This window comes from Rhinopithecus bieti, unplaced genomic scaffold (genome assembly GCF_001698545.2).
Source record: "Rhinopithecus bieti isolate Rb0 unplaced genomic scaffold, ASM169854v2 scaffold_3062, whole genome shotgun sequence".
Classification (NCBI taxonomy): domain Eukaryota; kingdom Metazoa; phylum Chordata; class Mammalia; order Primates; family Cercopithecidae; genus Rhinopithecus; species Rhinopithecus bieti.
This window is the reverse complement of record NW_016804432.1, coordinates 4,895,056-4,916,622: the sequence shown is the minus strand read 5'-3', so window position 1 is coordinate 4,916,622 and position 21,567 is coordinate 4,895,056. Positions and strand designations below refer to the sequence as shown.

The following is a 21,567-nucleotide window of genomic DNA, read 5'->3' as shown; positions in this document are numbered from 1 at the left end:
AACAGTCAAAGAAGTCTAGGAAAAGGTCCACGCAGTGAGGAAGAAAGGGCTGTGGTAAACACTCAGCAAAGAACTGATACCTGCTAACAGCTGCCTGTGTGAATTCAGAAGTAGATTAGGGAAAAATCAGCCAACGTGAAAAATCAGCCAACGTGAGTAAGACCACACCAGATATCTTGGGATTTGAATTCAGAACCCATTTTGGTGATGGCAAGACAATTAGCTTTGGCATGATTTATAAATTCCTGGATTATACAAAGAAAAAGGAAACTAAACATAAGCTTGCCAAAAAACAGCCTATATGGAAAGAAAAAGACCTCAAGGGAAAAGCAAAAGGAACACAAGAACAGAATGAAGAAAGTCAGGGGGACTGCAAATGCCATTGCTGATGATAGCAAAAAGAAATAAAATGTCTAGCAGTGAGCTGGAGATTTGATAACAGCAGAGGGAGTAAAGATCTACAATGACTTTATCTACAGTGATGGGGTGGATTTAGTTAAGCCTTGAGATGACTGTGGCCCCTACCAACAGCTTAACTGCAATTTACCTAAGAACAAAAAATCCTGAGACAGAACTACCCAACTAAACTGCTTTTAACATTCCTGCTCCTCAAGAGCTGAGACATAATAAACATTTGTTGTTTTAAGCTACTAAGTTTTCGGGCAATTTGTTACACAGGAATAGATAATACACTTTTTTTAATATTGTGATGACTTATTTTTGTGACATGAAAACACCAAATAACTAGCACCAGATTCCTACATGGCACTTGGACAATTACCTAAAAGTACAAAAAACACCAGGCTTTGTCCTTACCAAGAGAAGGGAGATAAGAGAATATAAGTTAAGCATAATGCCCATAACCCTCAAGGATCCCACAATAATAGAAAAGTCTCATATTGCTTCTCCAGTGCAAACCCACTGAAATAGTAGCAGGCTGGAAGAGAAGACTTTTAAAAAGCATTCAGAGAAAGAAAACAGGTGGAAAAAAAGATGGAATTGCAGAGATAGTGGCTAGAATTCTGTAGGAAATGTATAAATTTTCTTAAATGAGTACTTTTCAAAAAGCATATATAATTGTCAGTGTGAATACTACAAAAATTGAAATATACTCTCTTCAAAATAAAACTCACTAAATCCTCTCTGTGGACAATGAACTCTTCCTCTGGTTTTCATCAGAATTCCTCCTGGATAACATGAGCTATCAAACAACAGACATTTCCATATGTCAAGTCTTCAAGACTTGAAAAGGTAAAACACATAGAATTTATTATTCTTTAGGGCTAAATTAAATGAAGTTCTTTGGCATTTTTTGTTATTTTTGTAGAGACAGGATCTCACCATGTTGCCCAGACTGGTCTTGAACTCCTGGCCTCAAGTGATCCTCCTGCCTCAGCCTCCCAAAGCTCTGGGATTATAGGCATAAAACATCATGCCTAGCCCTTTTCTATTTTAAATAAAATTTAGAAAAGAACTAAAGTACTTCAGGACTCTGTTTTAGTTATCCCAACAAAGGTTTTGCTCTCCCAATAATTAAAAATAACTTATTAAAATATAGCAACATACTTTGTGAAGATACTGAAGATATTAAGGATACTATTACTAACCTCTAGTTAGAGAATAGTGGCATAAGCTCCACTTCCCCTTCTCTTCTTAAAATAATCCAAACAAGGAGAACAAAATAAAATGCAAACTCCTTCTCTGGTAAAACAGAGATATAACTAAAACTCAACCATCAGATTATGTGGAGGCACTCTCAAAAGCAATGGAGATTATTACACAGGGGCTCCAAAAAGTGGAAGCAAAACAAGAAAACTGCCTATTTCACAAAGAGGTAACAAGGTAAACTTTTCCAAGTGTAAAACTTAAAACCCACGTTTGTAACAATGAGAACAAGATGCACAGCTACAGGCAGAAGCTCCTCAGTTTGGTTCCAATAAAAAAAGAGAGAAGGCAGAAATTAAAAAGAAATTATTCAGAAGTGCACTATTTACAAAGAATGTTCTGTTCCTACGGCAAGGGGGTTGGGGGGAAGTTTTGTATTGTGAAAGAAATACAATTGCTTAGCCCCACTGGCTGGGAAAAGATAACAGCTAAACAAATTCACACACAAAATCCTGAATCATAAGGAAAATTCTAGTTAGCCTGGAACACAGGAAGATATGCCTTCATACCAACAAAACCTACAAATAACTGACCCAAAGTAAATGTACCACACAGTACATAGTGAAAGGTTTTAATTAATTATAAAAACCAAAAGCAAAAAAAAATGGTTTCAAAACAGACCAACTTCTTTCATATCAACAAATATAAAGTGGGCTAAACTCACTAACGTAAAAGAAAAAGACCTCCACACTATATCACCAGACAAAACCCAACTCTATAATGTAAATTGATGCATCTAAAACTAAGAGTATTTGAAGGTTGAAAATAAAACCATAGACAAAGGTATAGCAGGCAAATGCAAACAAAACAAGGATTGTGATCTTAAAACCCAATGGTCAAATTTTTAAAAAACCTTTAAACTAAAAAAAAGTCACCATTATAAAGTTTAAAAAAAAAAAAATGCTCATTCCTGTTCCAAAAAATGTTGCTAGCAGCAAACTGAGCACATCCACAGGCCAAAAAAAAAAAAAAAAAAAAATTAAACCACCTCGACCTGAACCCTTGATTAACTCAAAATGGATATGAACTTAAATGTAAAAAAAAAAAAAAAAAAAAAAAAAAAAAAATTAAAGCATAGAAAAAAATAAGAGAAACACCTTCCCAACCTGTAGCAAGGTAAAGTGGTCTCAGAATTGACAAGAAAACACAATTAACAAAGGGAAAACTGATAACTTGAACCTCATCAAAATTAAAAACTTTTGCTCTGCAGAAGACCCTGCTGGGAGAATGAAAAGACAATCTAAAGACTAGGGGGAAAAAAGCTGTAAACGATATATATCCAACAAACAACTTTTTTTTGTTTGGTTTTTTTGTTTTGTTTGAGACGGAGTGTAGCTCTGTTGCCCAGGCTGGAGTGCAGTGGGGTGCGATCTCGATTCACTGAAACCTCCGCCTCCTGGGTTCAAGTGATTCTCCTGCCTCAGCCTCCTGAGTGGCTGGGATTACAGGCACGCGCCACTATGCACTGGCTAATTTTTGCATTTTTTGTAGAGACGAGGTTTCACATGTTGGTCAGGCTGGTCTTGAACTCCTGACTTCGTGATCCACCGGCCTCAGCCTCCCAAAGTGCTGGGATGACAGGTGTGAGCCACTGCACCCAGACAGAACTTTTATCTATAATATATATAGAATTCTCAAAATTCAAGAGTAACAAAAACGAATAATCCAATTAGAAAATTGGACAAAAGTCATGAATAAACATTTTGCTGAAAAAGATACATATTAATGGCAAATAAGCACATGAAACATCCTCAGCCATTAGGAAAATAAAAATTAAAACCACAATGAGATACTGCTACATACCTATCAGAACAGTCAAAACAGAAAATAGTGATTAACACCAACTGCTGGCAAGGATGTAGAGAAACTAGATCACTCATACCCACCTAGTGGCAATGTAAAATGGTATATTTACTCTGAAAAAAAGTTTAGCAATTTCTTATACAACTAACATGTACTTACTATATGCTCCAGCATTTGCACCCTTGGGCACACACCCCAGAGAAATGACTTATGTTCATATAAAAACCTGTACAAAATATTCATTGCAGGCTTATTTGTAATAGCAAGAACTGGAAACAATGCAAATGGTCTTCAGCAGGTGAATGGTTAAACTATGGTACATTAATACCACCGAATACTACTCAGAGAAAGAAAGGAACTATTGATACATTGAACAACTTGGATGAATCTCAAGAATATACTGAGCAAAAAAACGCCAATTTCAAAAGGTTACATACTATGTGATTCCATTTTGTAACATTCTCGAAATAACAAATTTGTGGAGATAGAAAACAGATTAATGGACGGCAGGGGTTAGGAATGGGGAAAGTGGAGGAAGACATGTATGGCTATAAAGGAGTAGCAAAAAGGAGCCTTGTGGTGACGGGAACAGTTCTGGATCTGAATTGTGGGGTGGTTACACAAAGCTACAGGTGATAAAATTGCATAGAAATATAAAACCCACTCAAAGGAATTTATATAAAACTGATGAAATCTGAATAGGCTCCGTGGATTGAAGAAATGTCAATTTCCTGGGTGTGAAAGTTTACTACAGTAGTTCTCCCTTAATCTCAGTGATATGTTCCAAGATCCCCAGTGGATGCCTGAAACCATGAACAGTACCAAACCCAACATATACGAAGTTTTTTTATATACATACATATCATGTAGGTATAGGGATTTAATTTATAAATTAGGCAAAGTAAGAGATTAACAAAAATAACCAATAATAAAATAGAACAAGTATAACTATACTGCAATAAAAGTTATATGAATGTAGTCTCTCTCGAAAAACTAATATTTTCAGACTGCAACTGACCACAGTTAACTGAAACTGCAGAGGGCAAAATTGTGGATGAAGGAAAAACTACTGTATAAATGTTACCATTGGGGTAAGGTAGGTGAGGGTACCTGCAACCTGCCTGTACATTTTTTTCTGTAACTTCCTGTAAACCTATAATTTTTTCAAAATTAAAAATTCTTTTTAAAGGATGTGTTTACAATGAAGATACAACAGAAGTACTCATGCAAAAAGCAAAGCATCAACATTCATAAAACAAAACTAAAAGAAATACAGGGAAAAGTAGAAATACATTTTTATTAGGATATAGAAGATCTATACAGCATAAGGTAGTTCTCATTGCTAATATTAAACTCTGTGTAACTGAAAAAAGAGAATATATCTTCAAATGTTCATGAAACACTTAAAAAATTGACCAAATAACATTCCACCAAAAAACTCAATAAATTTAAATCAGAAATATTTAACATTCTCTGAAAGCAATACAATAAAACTAGAAATTGTAACTAAGACAATAAATAAAAATATAAATATATATTTGCCATCCATAAATAACTCACAGATTATAACTCCTTCTAAAAAAATCCTATCTTGTAAATAACCAAAATAAATCACTATATATCAAGACCCATGGCATAAAACTAAAGCAGTGGTCAGAAAGTATCATAGTTTCAAATACATGTACAGTGCTATTATTTCAACAAATAAAGAATGAAAATAAAGAAAAGTTTTTGGATGCTTTTATAAAATGATCACAATACCGAAAGCAGAAATTTTTCCTGGAATTCAAGAATGTTCAATGTTTAATATAATCCCTTCGTATCAAGAGAAGATGAAAAGTCATATGGAATCTCCACAGATAATGAATTGTATTTAACAACATTCAACAACCTTTCTTGGTTTAAAAAACAAAAAACAAAAAAACTAAATACAGTAAGAATAGGTAGAAAATTCCTTAACATGATCAAATGTATCTGTCTCAATCCAAAAGTCAGAATAATGCCCTGAAACATCAGAAGAATTCCCAAAAAATACATCAAGTATGTCCACTATTTTCTCTACAACACTGTCCTGTTAAGCTAACATAATTAGCCAAGAGAAAAAAAAATCAAAAATATCTAACAAGAAAAAATATCAAATGAAAAAAACAAAAGGAGGTGGTAAAATTATTGCTATTTACAGATTATATGACTGCATACTTGGAAACTCTCAAAGAATCAACCAAAAAAATTATTAGAAACAATAAGACTATTATTGCAGTTGAGTATCAAATTGGTATAGAAAATCACTACATTCATATATACAATCAGGTGAGAAATAAAAATTCTTTGACTCACATTCATCGAAGCATTTGTTCTTTTCTGAATGAAATTAATGCTACTTGGAACATTACTACAGCATGTATTTTTGTTCAATAATATCTAATGACTTGAACTAAAAAAATATGTGTCCTAGCAGCAAATACTTGGAACTTCAATATAATAGAATCACACAGAGGACAGCTTCAACATTTTAAAACCTCAATATTCAGTGTTTCACTGTACTCAAACTAAAAATGCTAAAAGTTGAAATATAGCAGAATATCTCAATTCAATCAATATAACTAAACCTTCCTTACTTTGGGTAAAGAATTAACATTCTATAAACCTGGTGGTTTTTCACCAACCTTCATATTATACAACATTATTTTGTTACCTCTTTCGCCCTTTCTGCCAAACTTGTGTTCTTTTTCAAACAACCATATCATAAGCCCTATCCAATTTATAAAAATGTTTTTAGATGAGATTTAGCAATATATAAATCTAACAATGAGCTGGGCATGGTGGCTCATGCCTGTAATACCAACACTTTGTGAGGCCGAGACGGGCAGATCACTTGAGGCCAAGAGTTCAAGACCAACCTGGTCAACATGCTGACACCCCATCTCTACTAAAACAAACAAACAAACAAACACACAAAAATTAGACAGGAATTAGTGAATGCCTATAATTCCCACTACTTAGGAGGCTGAGGCATGAGAGCTTGAGCCTGGGAGGCAGAGGATGTAGTGAGTCAAGATTTTGCCATTTCACTCCAGCCTGGGCAACAGAGTAAAACTCTGTCTCAAAACAAAACAAAAAAAAAACAAAAGCTAAAGTTGAATTGATATGCAGGTCTTAATATTTATAATTATGTCGACTTCATTTTTCAATTTCAATTATGTCAGCTTATTTAACCACCAAAGACTTCAGCAAAAATTACCTTCCTGTTTAGGGAAAATAGTAACAATGATTTATTTTGGTGTAAAAAATAAGAATCGAGTACTTCTTGCTTTTGTTTTTTTTGGGGGGCATATAACTCAACACCATTTTTCCTTACAAATGTCTTCTTTATTATATATAAAAGCCGTATCTAAAAATTCCTTTTGAGGTTATTTCTGGGCCTGTCGCCCAGGTTGGAGTGCAGTGGCTCGACCTGGGCTCACAGTAAGCTCTCCCTCCCGGGGTTCATGCCATCCTCCTGCCTCAGCCTCCCGAGTAGCTGGGACTAAGGAGCCCACCACCATGCTGGGCTAATTTTTTGTATTTTTAGTAGAGACGGGGTTTTACCATGTTAGCCAGGATGGTCCCGATCTCCTAACCTCGTGATCTACCCACCTCGGCCTCCCAAAGTGCTGAGATTATAGGCGTGAGCCACCCCGCCTGGCTAAAAGACACTTGTATTCTTATTAATGTATCATGAAACAAACATTTAACTTTCTTCAAAAGGTTACAAATTATGTTTGTCAACCTAGCTAGATTGAGGAAATACCTAACATGTGCTACTTGTGGGTAGAGACAGGAGGCATGAAAATTATATAAGAACAAATCCCTATCCTTAAATGGCTTTCAATTTAAGTGGAGATACAAGAAGAGAAATAGGAATATGACTACCTTCCTCAATTCCCTTGCTTAAATTTCTTCCCCAACAACCCCATTTTGAGAGGCAAAAACAAACCAAATAAGAAAGTTATGGCTAACTCCTTTGGGAAAGTCAATATCTCATGATGATGATCAGTCTCTAAAATTACAGAGAATGACATGTCTAGAAAGTTAAAATTTATAAAAGTAAGGTATCCAGAAGTAAAAGTCTACAAGATTGCTTGTAGCATTAGTTAACACAGAAACAAAACTTAATGGTTGCTGACTTAGAAAATGAACCAACTCCCGAGGTAATGCATATTTGCCAGAATAATGCAGAAATACAAAATTGTAACTTTACGTAACTCAAACCTTCCCTCAATATGGTGTGTAGTCTTAATGACTCCTACAAAATAAATTCAGCATTTATATTATGATTTAAGTTTCAGTAATACTTGAAAAGATCAGAGGGAGGCCGGGCGCGGTGGCTCAAGCCTGTAATCCCAGCACTTTGGGAGGCCGAGACGGGTGGATCACGAGGTCAGGAGATCAAGACCATCCTGGCTAACATGGTGAAACCCCGTCTCTACTAAAATACGAAAACTAGCCGGGCGACCTGGCGGGCGCCTGTAGTCCCAGCTACTCGGGAGGCTGAGGCAGGAGAATGGCGTGAACCCGGGAGGCGGAGCTTGCAGTGAGCTGAGATCCGGCCACTGCACTCCAGCCCGGGCGACAGAGCAAGACTCCGTCTCAAAAAAAAAAAAAGAAAAGATCAGAGGGAGATAAATATACTATTGAATCTGAAAGGCAGAAAAACAGTGGAATTATACTAAACTCCTCCATATTACATTCTGAAGTAAAAATATAATAGATTTCAAAGGATGTTATATAGAGTATTGATATTCTACCATAAAGAATAATTTTGGAATAGTTATACAATATATGCTCAGTCTTGATCCATGACCTTTCCAGTAAAAGCATTTGGGAAACTGGGAATGTGTAGACAGCAGTCACTTTTTACAGATATCAGGTAGATTTCTAAACTATATAATCAATATAGACAGTGTTGAGCAAAACAACATACTTTATTGTCCCTTTTGCCTCTAAGTCTTTAAGTAAATCCGAGTCCAGCCCTCAAAACTGTTTGCTATAATTTAGATATTTGATTCTCCAAACCTCATGTTGAAATTTGTCCCCCAGTGTTGGAGGTGGGGCCTAATGGGAGGTGTTTGGGTCACGGGGGTGGATCTCATGAACAGATGAATGTCCACCCTAGGGCATGGTGAGGTTTGCCCTCTATTAGTTCCTGAGAGAGCTGGTTGTTAAAAAGAAACTGGCACCTCCCCTATCTCTTGCTTTCTCTCTCACCAAGTGATCTCTGCATATGCTGTCCCCCCGTCACCTTCCACCAGGAGTGAAGCAGCCTGAGGCCCTCACCAGATGCAGATGCTGGTGCCATACTTCTTGCACAGTCTACAGAACCATGAGCCAAATAAACCTCGTTTCTTTATAAACTACCTAGCCTCAGGTATTCCTTTATAGCAACACTAACAAACTAAGACACTGTTTCCCAAAGAAAAAAGTCCAGGGATAAGCTCACATTACACACAAAAAGCAACAATTCATGTTACACACATAAGAAAATGTCCTGTATTAAGTCTTCTTTCTTTTTACCACATCCACTTTCACATTGTGTTTTATTTCATGCTTTTTTGATTGTCATCGATCAGAAGGACAATGTTATTCTTTGTTGGATAACCGGTCTTTGCTTCAAAAAGTGAAAAGCTCACTAAAATAGAAGCTACTACAGTTGAGAACGAGGTCACAAATATCAATGAGACAAAGTGAAAAATGGCTTTGAAGCTAAACAAGCCAAGATATACTAGATGCAGGTGATGCAGAAAAATCAGAGCGACACAGTAAGGATTAGAAAGCTTCATATCCAAAATATCAGAAAGATTGAATTGAAGAAATTACATTTTTTAAAGAAATGAAGTTTTCCTGCTTCTAAAGAACAATTAGTATATAATTTATTTGCCCCCGAAAAAACTTTTATGAATCATAACAGCAAATCTAAATCATAGTTTTTGGATAGCCATTATAATTAACACAGTAGAGTTCCCTATCAGACATTCTGTTACAACTAGATACAAGTCTTTTATGATCAAAAAAATTAATCTTTATATGGAAATAGATGTAAAGCGCATTTCTGAGTGTTTAAAAGTACTTAAATCAACTAAACATCTCATTCTACTTTGTAAATTGCTTTTCTCTCCTCTTATGAAAAAAGTATAAGGGAAACAAGGAAAAGGGGCTCACAATTACAAAATCCACTACTACTGGGATAAAAGCATTCCAAAAGATTTCAAAACGTGAAAACAAAGAAATTAGCAGAGACAATTATTTTGCAATATTATGAAAGCACTCAATTTCAGCTCTTGTAGCTACATACAAACTTACAATTTTACAAGCTTCAGGAGTTCCAATTTGAAAATATGCCCTGCACTAAAGACTAAACAAACACATTTTTTATAGTAGTACCCAGACTGAGGCAATGCCCCTATTAAATGCTCCCATAGCATTTTACACTTCTCTCTTATAACATTCATCATACTCATTACTTAATGTTTGCAGTCTAAGATACACAGTCAGAGAGTTTTGTATTTTTATGTACCATACACCATTATAATCCAATGTCTAAACAATTGGTACCCATAAATACTTGTTGACTGAATAAACAAACTTTTTATCAAATTGTCTCCCAAAATTCTCAGTCATGATATACCTCCTATACAGTGTTATATTATAAAATATTTATAAAATAAGGGTCAATTGCTTTATAGCAGTGACTATACAGCAGTAAAAGGAGGGAAACAGAGTTGGGGTGAATGGAATACATTCAGAATAATTTGAGCAGTTATTCTTTTGGTTTTACAAACCCTGCCCCACTTGCCATTACCCCCTACTCCACACCCAATGCCCCTAGGGGAGCATGGTCATCTACTAAAAAATCATAAAACATTGCCATATAGAGCAATTATTACTCATATTACTAGGTAATACTCCTCAGGTATATTGGATTACAAATGAAGGTTTAAAACAATTGTTCTACTATTTTAAAAAAATTTTTTCAAATTGTGAAAGAAATTCAAACTCAGTCAGATATTACCATTTAATAATAAAGAGACTGAATATATACACTAGATATACATTAACACTCTCTAGTCAGAAAAGGAAAAGATCAACAAAAAGAATAATTTACTTACATCAATGGAAAAGCAAAAAATGGGAGTGTCATGGCAAGTCTTGCTGTAAATTCATCAGGAAGATACCACAAATATACAATTAAGCATGTAAACAGATAGAGAACTGAGGAATACAGAATTAATCTTCCAACCCATAATTTTTGTAATCTCTGATTTTTTTCCCTAAATTCTTCCAATGCTTGAATTTCCTGTTAAGAGAAAATTATTCCCTGTTAGTAAATTTCAAACTTCATAAAGAAATTAAAATGTTAAAAAATGTTAACAGGAAAGATATTTAAGAAAAAACTCTTATTTAAACTTCAATAAAGCATAATACCCTAACCGTTTAAAACAGAACATAATATGGAAAAGAAAACTAAAACAAGTTAAAAATTTATAGTGCTTATTCTAACAAAGCAATTTTACAATGCAAAATTAATTACTATTTTTAAACTATCAAATTGGCAAAGATTCAGGGAATGAAATTGGTATCAGCAATAATATTTGTTGAGTCAAATAAGTAATAATTCCTTCTATAAAAGGCATTTTAAAAATCTGGCAATAAGAAAAAGAATTAATAAAAATTAAAACAGTAACCCATCTATTTATCACTCTCCATATTCCCAGAAAATCATTTTTTATAATACTATATAAAAGCTGTGAAAATTTTGTAGACTGATAAAACTATTATACAGTGTCTCATCTATTTTGTCCTACCTGTAACATTTATTTACACCACACTACAGATCTAATTTCATTCTAACTGGCTCTATTACTTGAAACAGACTTCTTAAGTCACTGATAGACTTTAGATTTTTTTGAGGTCACATAACATTAAAGTTCTCAGACTCACTCTATATCATTTCTAAATTCCCATACCAGATTTGGTCTCCAAAATAATATATACTACAATAGTATTTATTTAATACCTAAAATGAATTAAAATACCTCAGAGCCAAAGAACATACCTTATCTATACTTTCTAGAACTTCTACAGTTGAAGGTTTTGTCTGTTATAGAAACAGAAACAAGAGACAGCATTAAAACTTATCACAAACTTTCACGTTTTGATATAATCATTAAAGAACATTTATTTCAAAATTGAATTTTCTCAAATGTTATCAGGCAAATATGTATTCTTGTTTATAACTAAGATTTACTTAAACAAAAATTATAATTGCAAACAGAACTACGTAAGAGTAAAGAAATAAGCATTTCCCTACTTACCTTTTTTTAATCCTAGAAAGACTTTGAATTCTGATGGCTCAATTTTTACCATTCTTAACCTCAATAAAACACACTGTTATAGAAAGAAACAAATTTTGGCCAGGTACGGTGGCTCGCACCTGCACTTTGGGAGGCCAAGGTGAGCGGATCACTTAGGGTCAGGAGTTTGAGACCAGCCTGGTCAACATGGTGAAATGCTGTCTCTACTAAAAATCCAAAAATTAGCTGGGTGTGGTGGCATGTGCTTGTAATCCCAGCTACTCAGGAGGCTGAGGCACGAGAATTGCTTGAACCCGGGAGCCAGACATTGCAGTGAGCTGAGATCGCACCACTGCACTCTAGCCTGGGTGACAGAGTAAGACTGCATCTCAAAAAATTTTTTAAATTAAATTAAAAAACAAAAAAAAGTATATTTTCCTCCAAAAAATTTCTTAGGAATGATTACTCAAAAGAATTAACACATTAAAAAAATTTACAGACTAAAAATAGTCTGATTGGCTATTGCTAAAAGTTCACTTAAGACTCTGGAGGTCAAAATCAACAGGCTATCTTCATTCTAAATTCCTAAAGTAGTTTTTGAAGATCAGATTTTAAAAGGACATCTAAGAATACTTCATTATAGCAAAGCTTGTTTGCCAAAGGTATTTTTTATACATCTAGAATAAAAATCAGCCAAAATCACTCATAAAACACTTGAAAAAATATTTACCAATTACATACTCAACAATCCAAGAGGGTAATGAATATCAGGTCATTGTAGTTCCCATAAGAGTTGTTAACATTAGAGTTAACCATATGAAATTGACATTTTGCTAAGTCCAAGCAGTTGAATACTGGCAATTCCATATGGTTCAACCTAATATGAAAGACAAAGCAAGAAGAGATAAATTTGATCCTTGGGCAGATTATTAAAAGGTCATAACAGGGTCAATATAATGCTGATCCAAAACAAAGCTGTTCCAGCAACAGCCCAAAACCTAAGTTATGTACCAAGTATAGTTAGACTCTATTATTATGGTAGTAAGGAGAAAAAAAAAGTAAGTAGTTTATCCTAGACTACCTTATCTCCTCTTACGTTTGAAAAGAGCATTTATATAAATTTTTTTTCTTTTATTTGAGACAGAGTCTAGCTCTGTCACCCAGGCTGGAGTGCAGTGGCACAATCTCGGCTCACTGCAACCTTTGTCTTCTGGGTTCAAGCGATCCTGCCTCAGCCTCCTGAGTAGCTGGGATTACAGGCGCCCACCACATGCCCAGCTAATTTCTGTATTTTTAGTAGAGACAGGGTTATATAATTTATACAATTCATATTTTCGAGCTGTAACTTTGAGATACTTCCTCTAAAAGCTTATCCAATAAAATCAAACTGAATTTCTAATTTTGTTTAACCTATAAATTCTAAAAGCACATGCAGTGTGACTTTAGTCAATATTTATGATAAGCTTCAAGTAAAAAGATACAGTGTGTAAGAAACAAATATTGTATAGAATACTTTTTTTTCTTTTTTTTTGAGACAGAGTCTTGCTCTGTCACCCAGGCTGGAGTGCAGTGGCATGATCTCGGCTCACTGCAACCTCTGCCTCCTGGGTTCATTCTCCTGCCTCAGCCTCCCAAGTAGCTGGGACTATAGGTGCACACCACTACGCCGAGCTAATTTCTGTATTTTTAGTGGAGACAGGGGTTCACCATGTTGGTAGGCTGGTCTCGAACTCCTGAACTCATGATCTGCCCACCTCGGCCTCCCAAAGTGCTGGGATTACAGGCGTGAGCCACCGCACCCGGCCTAGAATACTTATTTTCAACTACCTTTCAAATAAGCTTGAAACTTAGGGAGTATAAGAAAACAAGATAGCCATTTGCACACAAATACAGAAATATAGAAATAAAAATAATTCATACATCCAAGTGAAATAATTCTGTTACACAGAGGCATTGGACACCTACAGAACAACTGGAAGTATCAAAATAAAAAAATAGAAAAGTAATTCAAAAGAGAAGAAAAAAAGTTAAGGAAAACAGCAAACTACTATTCAGGGCTATAATGAAAGGAGACTTTCACAAATAGCTTTATGTGACACTTTTATATTAGACTCAAGAACTAGCTGTAAAGAAAAGTACCTTACCCTCCATCGAGAAAATAATCCACCCATCTTTTATTTGTAGAAACTGGGCTCAATGATAAATATCATCAATTGTCCAAAGGAATTCACAGCTAGAAATAAAGCAAGTATTTAAAATGTTAAGTTAAACACACAGCATACCCACTATAGATGTTGCAATACTGCCTAAAAAATGTTATGAAATATTAATTTCTTTGGACTCCACATGTATGGAATTTGATATCAGACAGTTATTGGGATAGAGTCTACCTTTATTTATTATTATTATTTTTTGAGATGGAGTCTCTCTGTGTTGCCCACGCTAGAGTGCAGAGGCAGATTCTCACCTCATTGCAACTTCCGCCTCCCAGGTTAAGCGATTCTTGTGCCTCAGCCTCCTGAGGAGCTGGGACTACAGGTGTGCACCACTACGCCTGGCTAATTTTTATATTCTTGATAGAGACAGAGTTTTGCTATGTTGACCAGGCTGGTTTTGAACTCCTGGCCTCAAGTGATCTGCCCACCTCGGCCTCCCAAAGTGCTGGGATTACAGGCGTGAGTCATCGCACACTGCCAAGTCCACCTTTTAAAAATCCATTCTTCAAAACCAGAACAGATTTAAAAGTGAAAATAAAGTTTGAAAAGCTTTTTAAATGACAATGAAGTTTAGAAATGTATATTCTTACCACTTTGCTATTTTCTATTCTTTAAAATATGTTCTCTATGTTGTTCTGGGAACAAAGTTTTACCATACTACTTTCATACTATATACTTAAATAAAATCATTTCTACCATCCAGCTGTCTCCCAACTAAACTAGTTATCTGGAGTAGGAGTGTTTTACAATGTTTAGAATACAACCTTACAAGTAATAAGAGAAAGCCGCAACCAAGTTATTAATAAGAAAATAAGGATTACAAGGCTATCTGTGACCTTTAGCAAATCACTTAATGATTCTAAGCCTTAATTTTCTTTTCTCTAAATTACAGTTAATAATACTACCACTTTCTCATAGGATAGTCTTTAGTATTACCATCTCACAGATAAGAAAACTAAGTGAAAAGAGGTTTAGTGATTTGTCCAATAGCTCAGAAGAAATATGGCCTAGAGTCCCTTTATCTTCAGATTTCTAGCCTCTATTACTAAACACTACTGTTCAATGCCCAAATAAACATTTCTCCCTAACATTGTGTACAAGTCCCTGAAGCTAGTTGACCTTCAATTCAGCTAGCTCTATAACCACTTCTTTTAGTTGTTTTTCTATGACTCTCAAATGTTTTATAATAGACTCAACAATATTATATTCTAAATCAACTTACTGGACAATGATTATGTAAATTTTTATTCTTTTAAGTTGAATTGTTAAAAGTATTTCAAACTGACGTATTTTAACCAGGTTACAGTTGGATACTTGCCAATGTATAAAACTACTTCTTTTCCACCCCCAAAAAGGTTACCTATGTCATATTTCTCACATTTTTTAACTGTAAACGTAAACACAAAATAATACCAGTATCAAGTAAGAACACTCACTCCACAAAATTATTTATATACTATAATTAGCATAAGGCATAGCTATCTTGGAGTTTCTTAGAAAAGTAACAAAGAGCTTAACTGTAAAATAGTTTTACTCACAAAGTAATTTTAAGGACAGAAACACCTATAATCTGTCCTGAAAACTCAAAAGTTTATAACTATAATGAATGTTTCAAGTCATATTTAAGTTGCAAGCTAAATGTTATTAATCATTTAGTATTTTCTAAAACATGGTTGTAGAAAATCCAGGAACTTTCATGAATTAAACTATAAATTTCTATCTGAATTATGACAGTAAGTAAATCTAAAAAACCCTCTTGAGATGCTAAAAATAATTACCAAAAAGGTGGGTGGAGGGAGTAGATTCATATGAATCACTTGTTATTCTCAAAATATACATCATTCCACTATTCTGGAACTAGTGTATGGTGTCTAGCAGTGTTCTGTACACAACCAACCTACATATTTTGAAGTAGAATTACATTCTTCAATGTCAAGTTTGTAACCATCACACCCTGAGACTATGATCAGAAATTTTAATATTTGAAACTAATGACAACAACAATATCAAACAACAGTATCAGTTAAACACTTAGTAAGTACTTCATTTCTAGGGGCCCTAAAACAAATGCAGTGTGTGTGTGTGTTTGTGTGTGTGTATAAATTTTTTTTTGAGACAGAGTCTCACTGACACCCAGGCTGGAGTGCAGTGGTGAGATCTTGGCTCACTACAACCTCCATCTCCAGGGTTAAAGCAGTTCTCCCACCTCAGTCTCCAAAGGTGTAGCTGCGACTACAGGCACGCGCCACCACACGCGGCTAATTTTTTTTTTTTTTTTTTTTGGTAGAGACAGGGATTTCACCTTGTTGGCCACGTTGGTCTCGAACTCCTGGCCTCAAGTGATCTGCCCACCTTGGTCTCTCAAAGTGCTGGGGATTATAGGCGTGAGCCACTACACACAGCCCAAATGCTTTATATTAATTTTAGCATTTAGATACTACTATCCCTCCATTTTAAAAATGAGAAATCTAAGAGAAGTGAAATAGTGTGCTAAGTAACATCCCAAAGACAGTAAGCAGCAGAGCCAAACACAGTATTTTAGTTTTGATTTTTTAAGCACCCAGCTATTACCAATAACACAAAATCAGAAATAAAGTCTGCTTCATATAGATTAGACTGGAGCATTTATATGTAAAATATATGAAAGCACCTCTGACATTATCAAATAGTTGGTAAACAAATCTACTGATTTGAAAAGTGAGTAGTAAGCACACGAAACAGTATTAGTACAATGTATCGTGTAACCCAATTCCTTTATCTGATTACATTTGAGTGTTTAAATCTGCATTAAAGAGAAGTTAAATGATTTGCAAAATCATGTAGCTCCAGCTAGGGACAGAACTGGTACTAGAAGTCTGCAAGCACAGCCTTTACTTGCTTACTGTGTATCAATTTTAAAGTAAGTACAATATGAAATACATGCATAACATCACTATACCAATTTTGACAATTATTTGCTTAAAGAATTGTTTTGGTATTAATGAAACAATCTACATCTTAGCCTCTAAGACCCCAGAAGCAAGGGATTATGCTGTTAAATTTGTACTCTAAAACAATATTAGAGTGACAGTCATTAAATGCCATATCCAGGCTTTCAGGTTCATAATCAAAGAAACGGTCAACCTGCACTAGCAATTTTTCTATCAAATTCCGATATTAAAGGAACTGATTTACTGTAATGCACACATGTAATAGGTGGTACTTTCTAACAGATGTGAAAACATAACAAAATTAAACAATTAAATCAAATATTGCTCCATAGCTTTAATTTCAGATCTCTTCTGTACTCAACCACTGGTTCTCTCCTTTCCACACAAATATCTTAACTCCAAGTCCTGTGGCCCACCACTTACTATGAAATTTTGGACAACTCAGTTACTTAACCTATCTGCTACTCAATTTCCTCATCTGTAAAAGAGGGATAGTTAAGGACCCTCTTAAATGTTGAAAGACTTAAATGACCTAATGTATTCTAAACTATTTACAACAGTGCTTGGCACACAGTGATTGCTCAATACAAACTGTTTTTACTGCTGTGGTTGTTGCTATTTTCTAATCCATCTCTCCTTTCTTTCAAATACATGGAAGATATATGGGAACCGAATAGCCCATGCATTTCCTTCTGAGGCATAAATCAGTTCACTTGCCCTGGATTGGACACTTGAGGTTGCCCTGGTTCAACCTCAAGTGACTTTTCTCCAAGAACTCTCCCATGAACATGTACAGAGTGTTTCTTTCCACTCTGATCTGATACCACAACAGGACCTGTCATGACCTTAAGAGATGGGTGCATCTAAGTGTGTGTTTCTTTTTGTTGAGACTGAATCTCACTCTGTCTGTTGCCCAGGCTGGAGTGCAGTGGCATAATCTCAGCTCACTACAACCACTGCCACCTGGGTTCAAGTGATTCTCCTGCCTCAGCCTCCCATGTAGCTGGGATTACAGATGTGTGCCACCACTCCCGGCTAATTTTTGTGTTTTTAGTAGAGACAGGGTTTCACCATGTTGCCCTGGCTGGTCTCGAACTCGTGACCTCAAGTGATCTGCCTGCCTTGGCCTCCCAAAGTGCTGAGATTACAGGCGTGAGCAACCCCATCCGACCTAAATGTGTTTTTCAATGAACAATAATGTCGACCACCTTATTTGAATGTTTTCTACTAATGGCTATTTACACTCAGGTTTGAGTGTCAGAATTTTAAATCTTGGGAAATGTTTTTCTTAAATTTTCACCTCACTCCAAGACACATTAAAATAATGTAATAAAATAGATCTGGATTCAAAATATGGCTCAATCACTTACTAGCTATGCAGTCTTGGGCAGATTACTTAAACTCTCCAAGCCTCAAGTTATTGCATCTGCAAAATGGTAAAAATATCTACACTTCACAGAATTGTTGTATAAATTAAATGAAATTATGTATCATTTGGCACAGTGTACAACACATAGTAACTGCTTAATAAATTGTAGCCATTATTATTACCAAAAAACACACCTAGTATTTATATGGAACACATTTCTTTCTAACTTCTTATAAAGAAAGCACCTATTTCATAATTCTAAAATTGGAAAATTATTTCACAGTTTGTATTTTTAGTAAAATAGATTGCTCTCATTTTCTCTAGTATAAGAAATAGAGCAAAAAATTATGTAGACTCTGCCATTAAATAATCTTGTAGGCCTTTGAAGAAAACAGAAAGGAAGTTTTATGTTTATCAAATTCCAAAGTTAAATATAAGCTATTTAATCACCATCAACAGTACCTCCATAACATATTGTACTATACAATTGAAGAGTAAAGGTGATTTGTTCTAGAACTCTAACTTTCAAATGTCCTAACTGAAAAGACAATTCTGAAATAGCCCAAGCCACATTTATTGCTCCTCAAAAAAAATTAATGAAAAGTACATCTCTATTATATATTAAGCCCTCTTAATATATAATGATTAAGTGCTTGCTTTCATGGTAAGTCAATTTTCATCTGAACTAAATACCACCAAAAAATTACTATTTGATTATAAATATTTCTATATGAAATCATATCGTTTTAATAGCCATATAACTCCTTTTCTTGTATTTTCTTGTTTATATGTTATAATATATAAACACTATATAAGTTTATTAACAGCATTACTGAGCTGATCTCAATAGATAACAGAAAACCTTAAAATTCTAATTTTAAACGCACCACTCCTGTTTAAGAAAATGTGTTAAAAGTCAACTTGGTCTTCTGGGGGCTGCTGAGGAAAAGAGATTAGCATTCCCTGCCAGTTTGAACATATTCCTGAAACCAAGCTTACTCACACCCACCAAACCGTTGTTGCATAGAGTCCATTTTGTCAATGCTGACTGACACCCAAGAAAACAGTAGACACCGAGCAATACACACTGGAGGCCAAGTGGGAAAAGCAGAACATGGAAAACTCAGTGACTCACGGGTCTTGCTTAGCACTGTGAGAGCACCATCAGCAAAGCTGAGCTGACCAATTTCAACTCTTTCTCAATCCGCAAACAATGAACTGATGGAATTTAGATTTGTTTTTCTCCTTCTGCCACGCCTCTGATACTATGCATCTTCGCCCTTCCCGTCCGCCCCACAGCCCACCATCCCTGGAATAAGGACAATGGTTGGAGAGCCTCTTCTCTAAGTAGCAAGTACTCCACGCCCACACAATAGAGCCCGGCAGCATGACACTGACAGTTTTCAGTCCCTTCTGGTCTTTCCAACTCTTGGAGCCTCCACACAACTCAGAAAAAGACGACGCGGACAGAACGCTCAAAGCGGATAGCTGAGCGTAGGAAATGCTAGTTTGGGACCTTCTGACCTCTTTGCCCCACCTGTGTCGAAGTAAGCTCGACACAGGTGGGCCAAAGAGCTGGGGCTCAAGCCAGTCACCACCCGGAATCTCCCAGAATCAAGCTGGAGAAACTACCAGCCCTAGAGGGGAGAAAAGGCTTTCGAGACTCCAGCACCACCACTGCCAGTGTGCTGGGAGATCCAGGGAACAAGGCGGCGAGCCTGGGTCAGCGCGCACCACCGCGCAGCCTGACTAGCAGCCGCCGCAGAGCTCTAGGCCACTTGGCAGGAGGCGGGGGCACCAAGGAGAGGCAAACGGGGAACCTGCAGCTTATTTCCCAGGGGCACAGCTCAGCATGCCTCCCCGCTGCAGAGCCCTCCCAACTGCCCTTGCCTTGAGCGTTCTACCTGCAAGAAGCGGGCGTAGCCCGGCCCGAGCGTCCACCCCCGCCAGTCTCGGCCGCCACCGCGCAACCTGCCTCCAGTGCAAGCAGCAGCCGCTACTGACAGAGAGACAGGCCCAGCCAACTCCTTCCCATCAAACCCCGCGCTCCCGCCGCTCGCCAATTGGCGCCGCGGCCGGCGCGCGCCGCTCCCTCATCACGTGACCCTACCCGGGGCTAGCAGTTGTTGGGGCGGGTCGGGCGGGAGGTGAGGAGCCTGTGTCTGTGGCCTCCGCAGCCAGCGTAGGCTGTCGTGTGGCAGTCATGTACTGCCATTTATTATTACTCTTAGAATATAGTTATTTCTTACTCTTCCGCTGCTTGCTTTCCTTTTAAAGCCTGTTCTGCCGTCTCGCTGAAGAAGGAAACTCACTGAAACTGGTCCTGGTGGTCTCAGACCGCCGCGCGAGCGAAGAGTTGGGAGGACGAAGGTTGGGAAGTTGAGGATGGAGATGGGTGCGTCTGGAAGGTAGTCCGTCCTGAGGAGTCCCCCATCAGCTGTCAGCCAGCCGGCAGCAGAGCAAGTTAAGAGTACACAGCTCCGAAGAAGCCAGTTCCCAACCAAACCAGTGAAGAAAAGTCAGGCTGGCCCCCAGGAGTGCTTGAGTCTCTGTCACTCATGGACGTCAAAAAGGGTCATTTGATGATTGGATGCTTACCTCACCGGTGTGAGGTAAGCTTCAAACGCCATATCATGTTGCTTTAAAACCTGCGGGTAACAGCATAAGCTGAGTTTTCTATCTTAGAACTCTTAACCCCAAGAACACTCTTGACAGGTCCTGATAGATGGACCCACAAAAAAACCACCCAGGCTATATTTGACTCGGATTTGAAACGCTGCCTAAACGGTATTAAGTTTCCTCCTCAACTGGAAAAGACAAATAACATGATACCCGAATGAGAAAAATACTAGACGTGCGCACAGTAATATGTGAGCAGGGAAACTTCAGCGAAGGTTTTTATCATGCTTTACCCCATTTACGTGCTTTACTCCATGTGCAAACATTTTTCATGGTTTTTTTTCTATTTACATACACAAAAAAAGTTTCGATGATTTTTAAAGAGTATAATAATTTTAATATGTTACATTTAAACTTTGACAATGCAAACAGGTTGTCAAGAGAAGAAGCTGAACATTGTCTGGTTGGTAAGAAAATTTATACTAGAAGCTACCACGTAATTCGCTGTGGAATTTGCTTGTCCTAATTGCCTAAATATTTAGTTACAGTTCTGTACACTTGATGAGGGGAAGGGAACTACAGTTTAGTGTGTTACTGTGGATCAGGCACTTTCCAAATGTAGAAGAAAATGAACA

General features: G+C 36.5%; 1 protein-coding gene across 4 annotated transcripts in view; it reads right to left on the bottom strand.

Moving 5' to 3' along the window:
- Nucleotides 1-21,247, bottom strand: part of LNPK (lunapark, ER junction formation factor) — a 91,022-nt gene extending 69,775 nt beyond the window's left edge. Inside the window, exons 1-4 of one of the 4 annotated variants that reach the window (XM_017868317.1) lie at nt 20,563-21,247; nt 13,943-14,031; nt 11,561-11,602; nt 10,614-10,801 (exon numbers count right to left, since the gene is read on the bottom strand). In XM_017868317.1, coding sequence (XP_017723806.1) covers nt 10,614-10,801; nt 11,561-11,602; nt 13,943-13,969 — 257 coding nt within the window. In that variant the 5' untranslated portion in view covers nt 13,970-14,031; nt 20,563-21,247. Of the gene's footprint in view, nt 1-10,613; nt 10,802-11,560; nt 11,603-13,942; nt 14,032-20,217; nt 20,404-20,562 lie in introns of those variants that run through there. The other 3 variants (XM_017868318.1, XM_017868316.1, XM_017868319.1) reach the window with 3 other exon arrangements.
- Nucleotides 21,248-21,567: the final 320 nt, after the last annotated feature.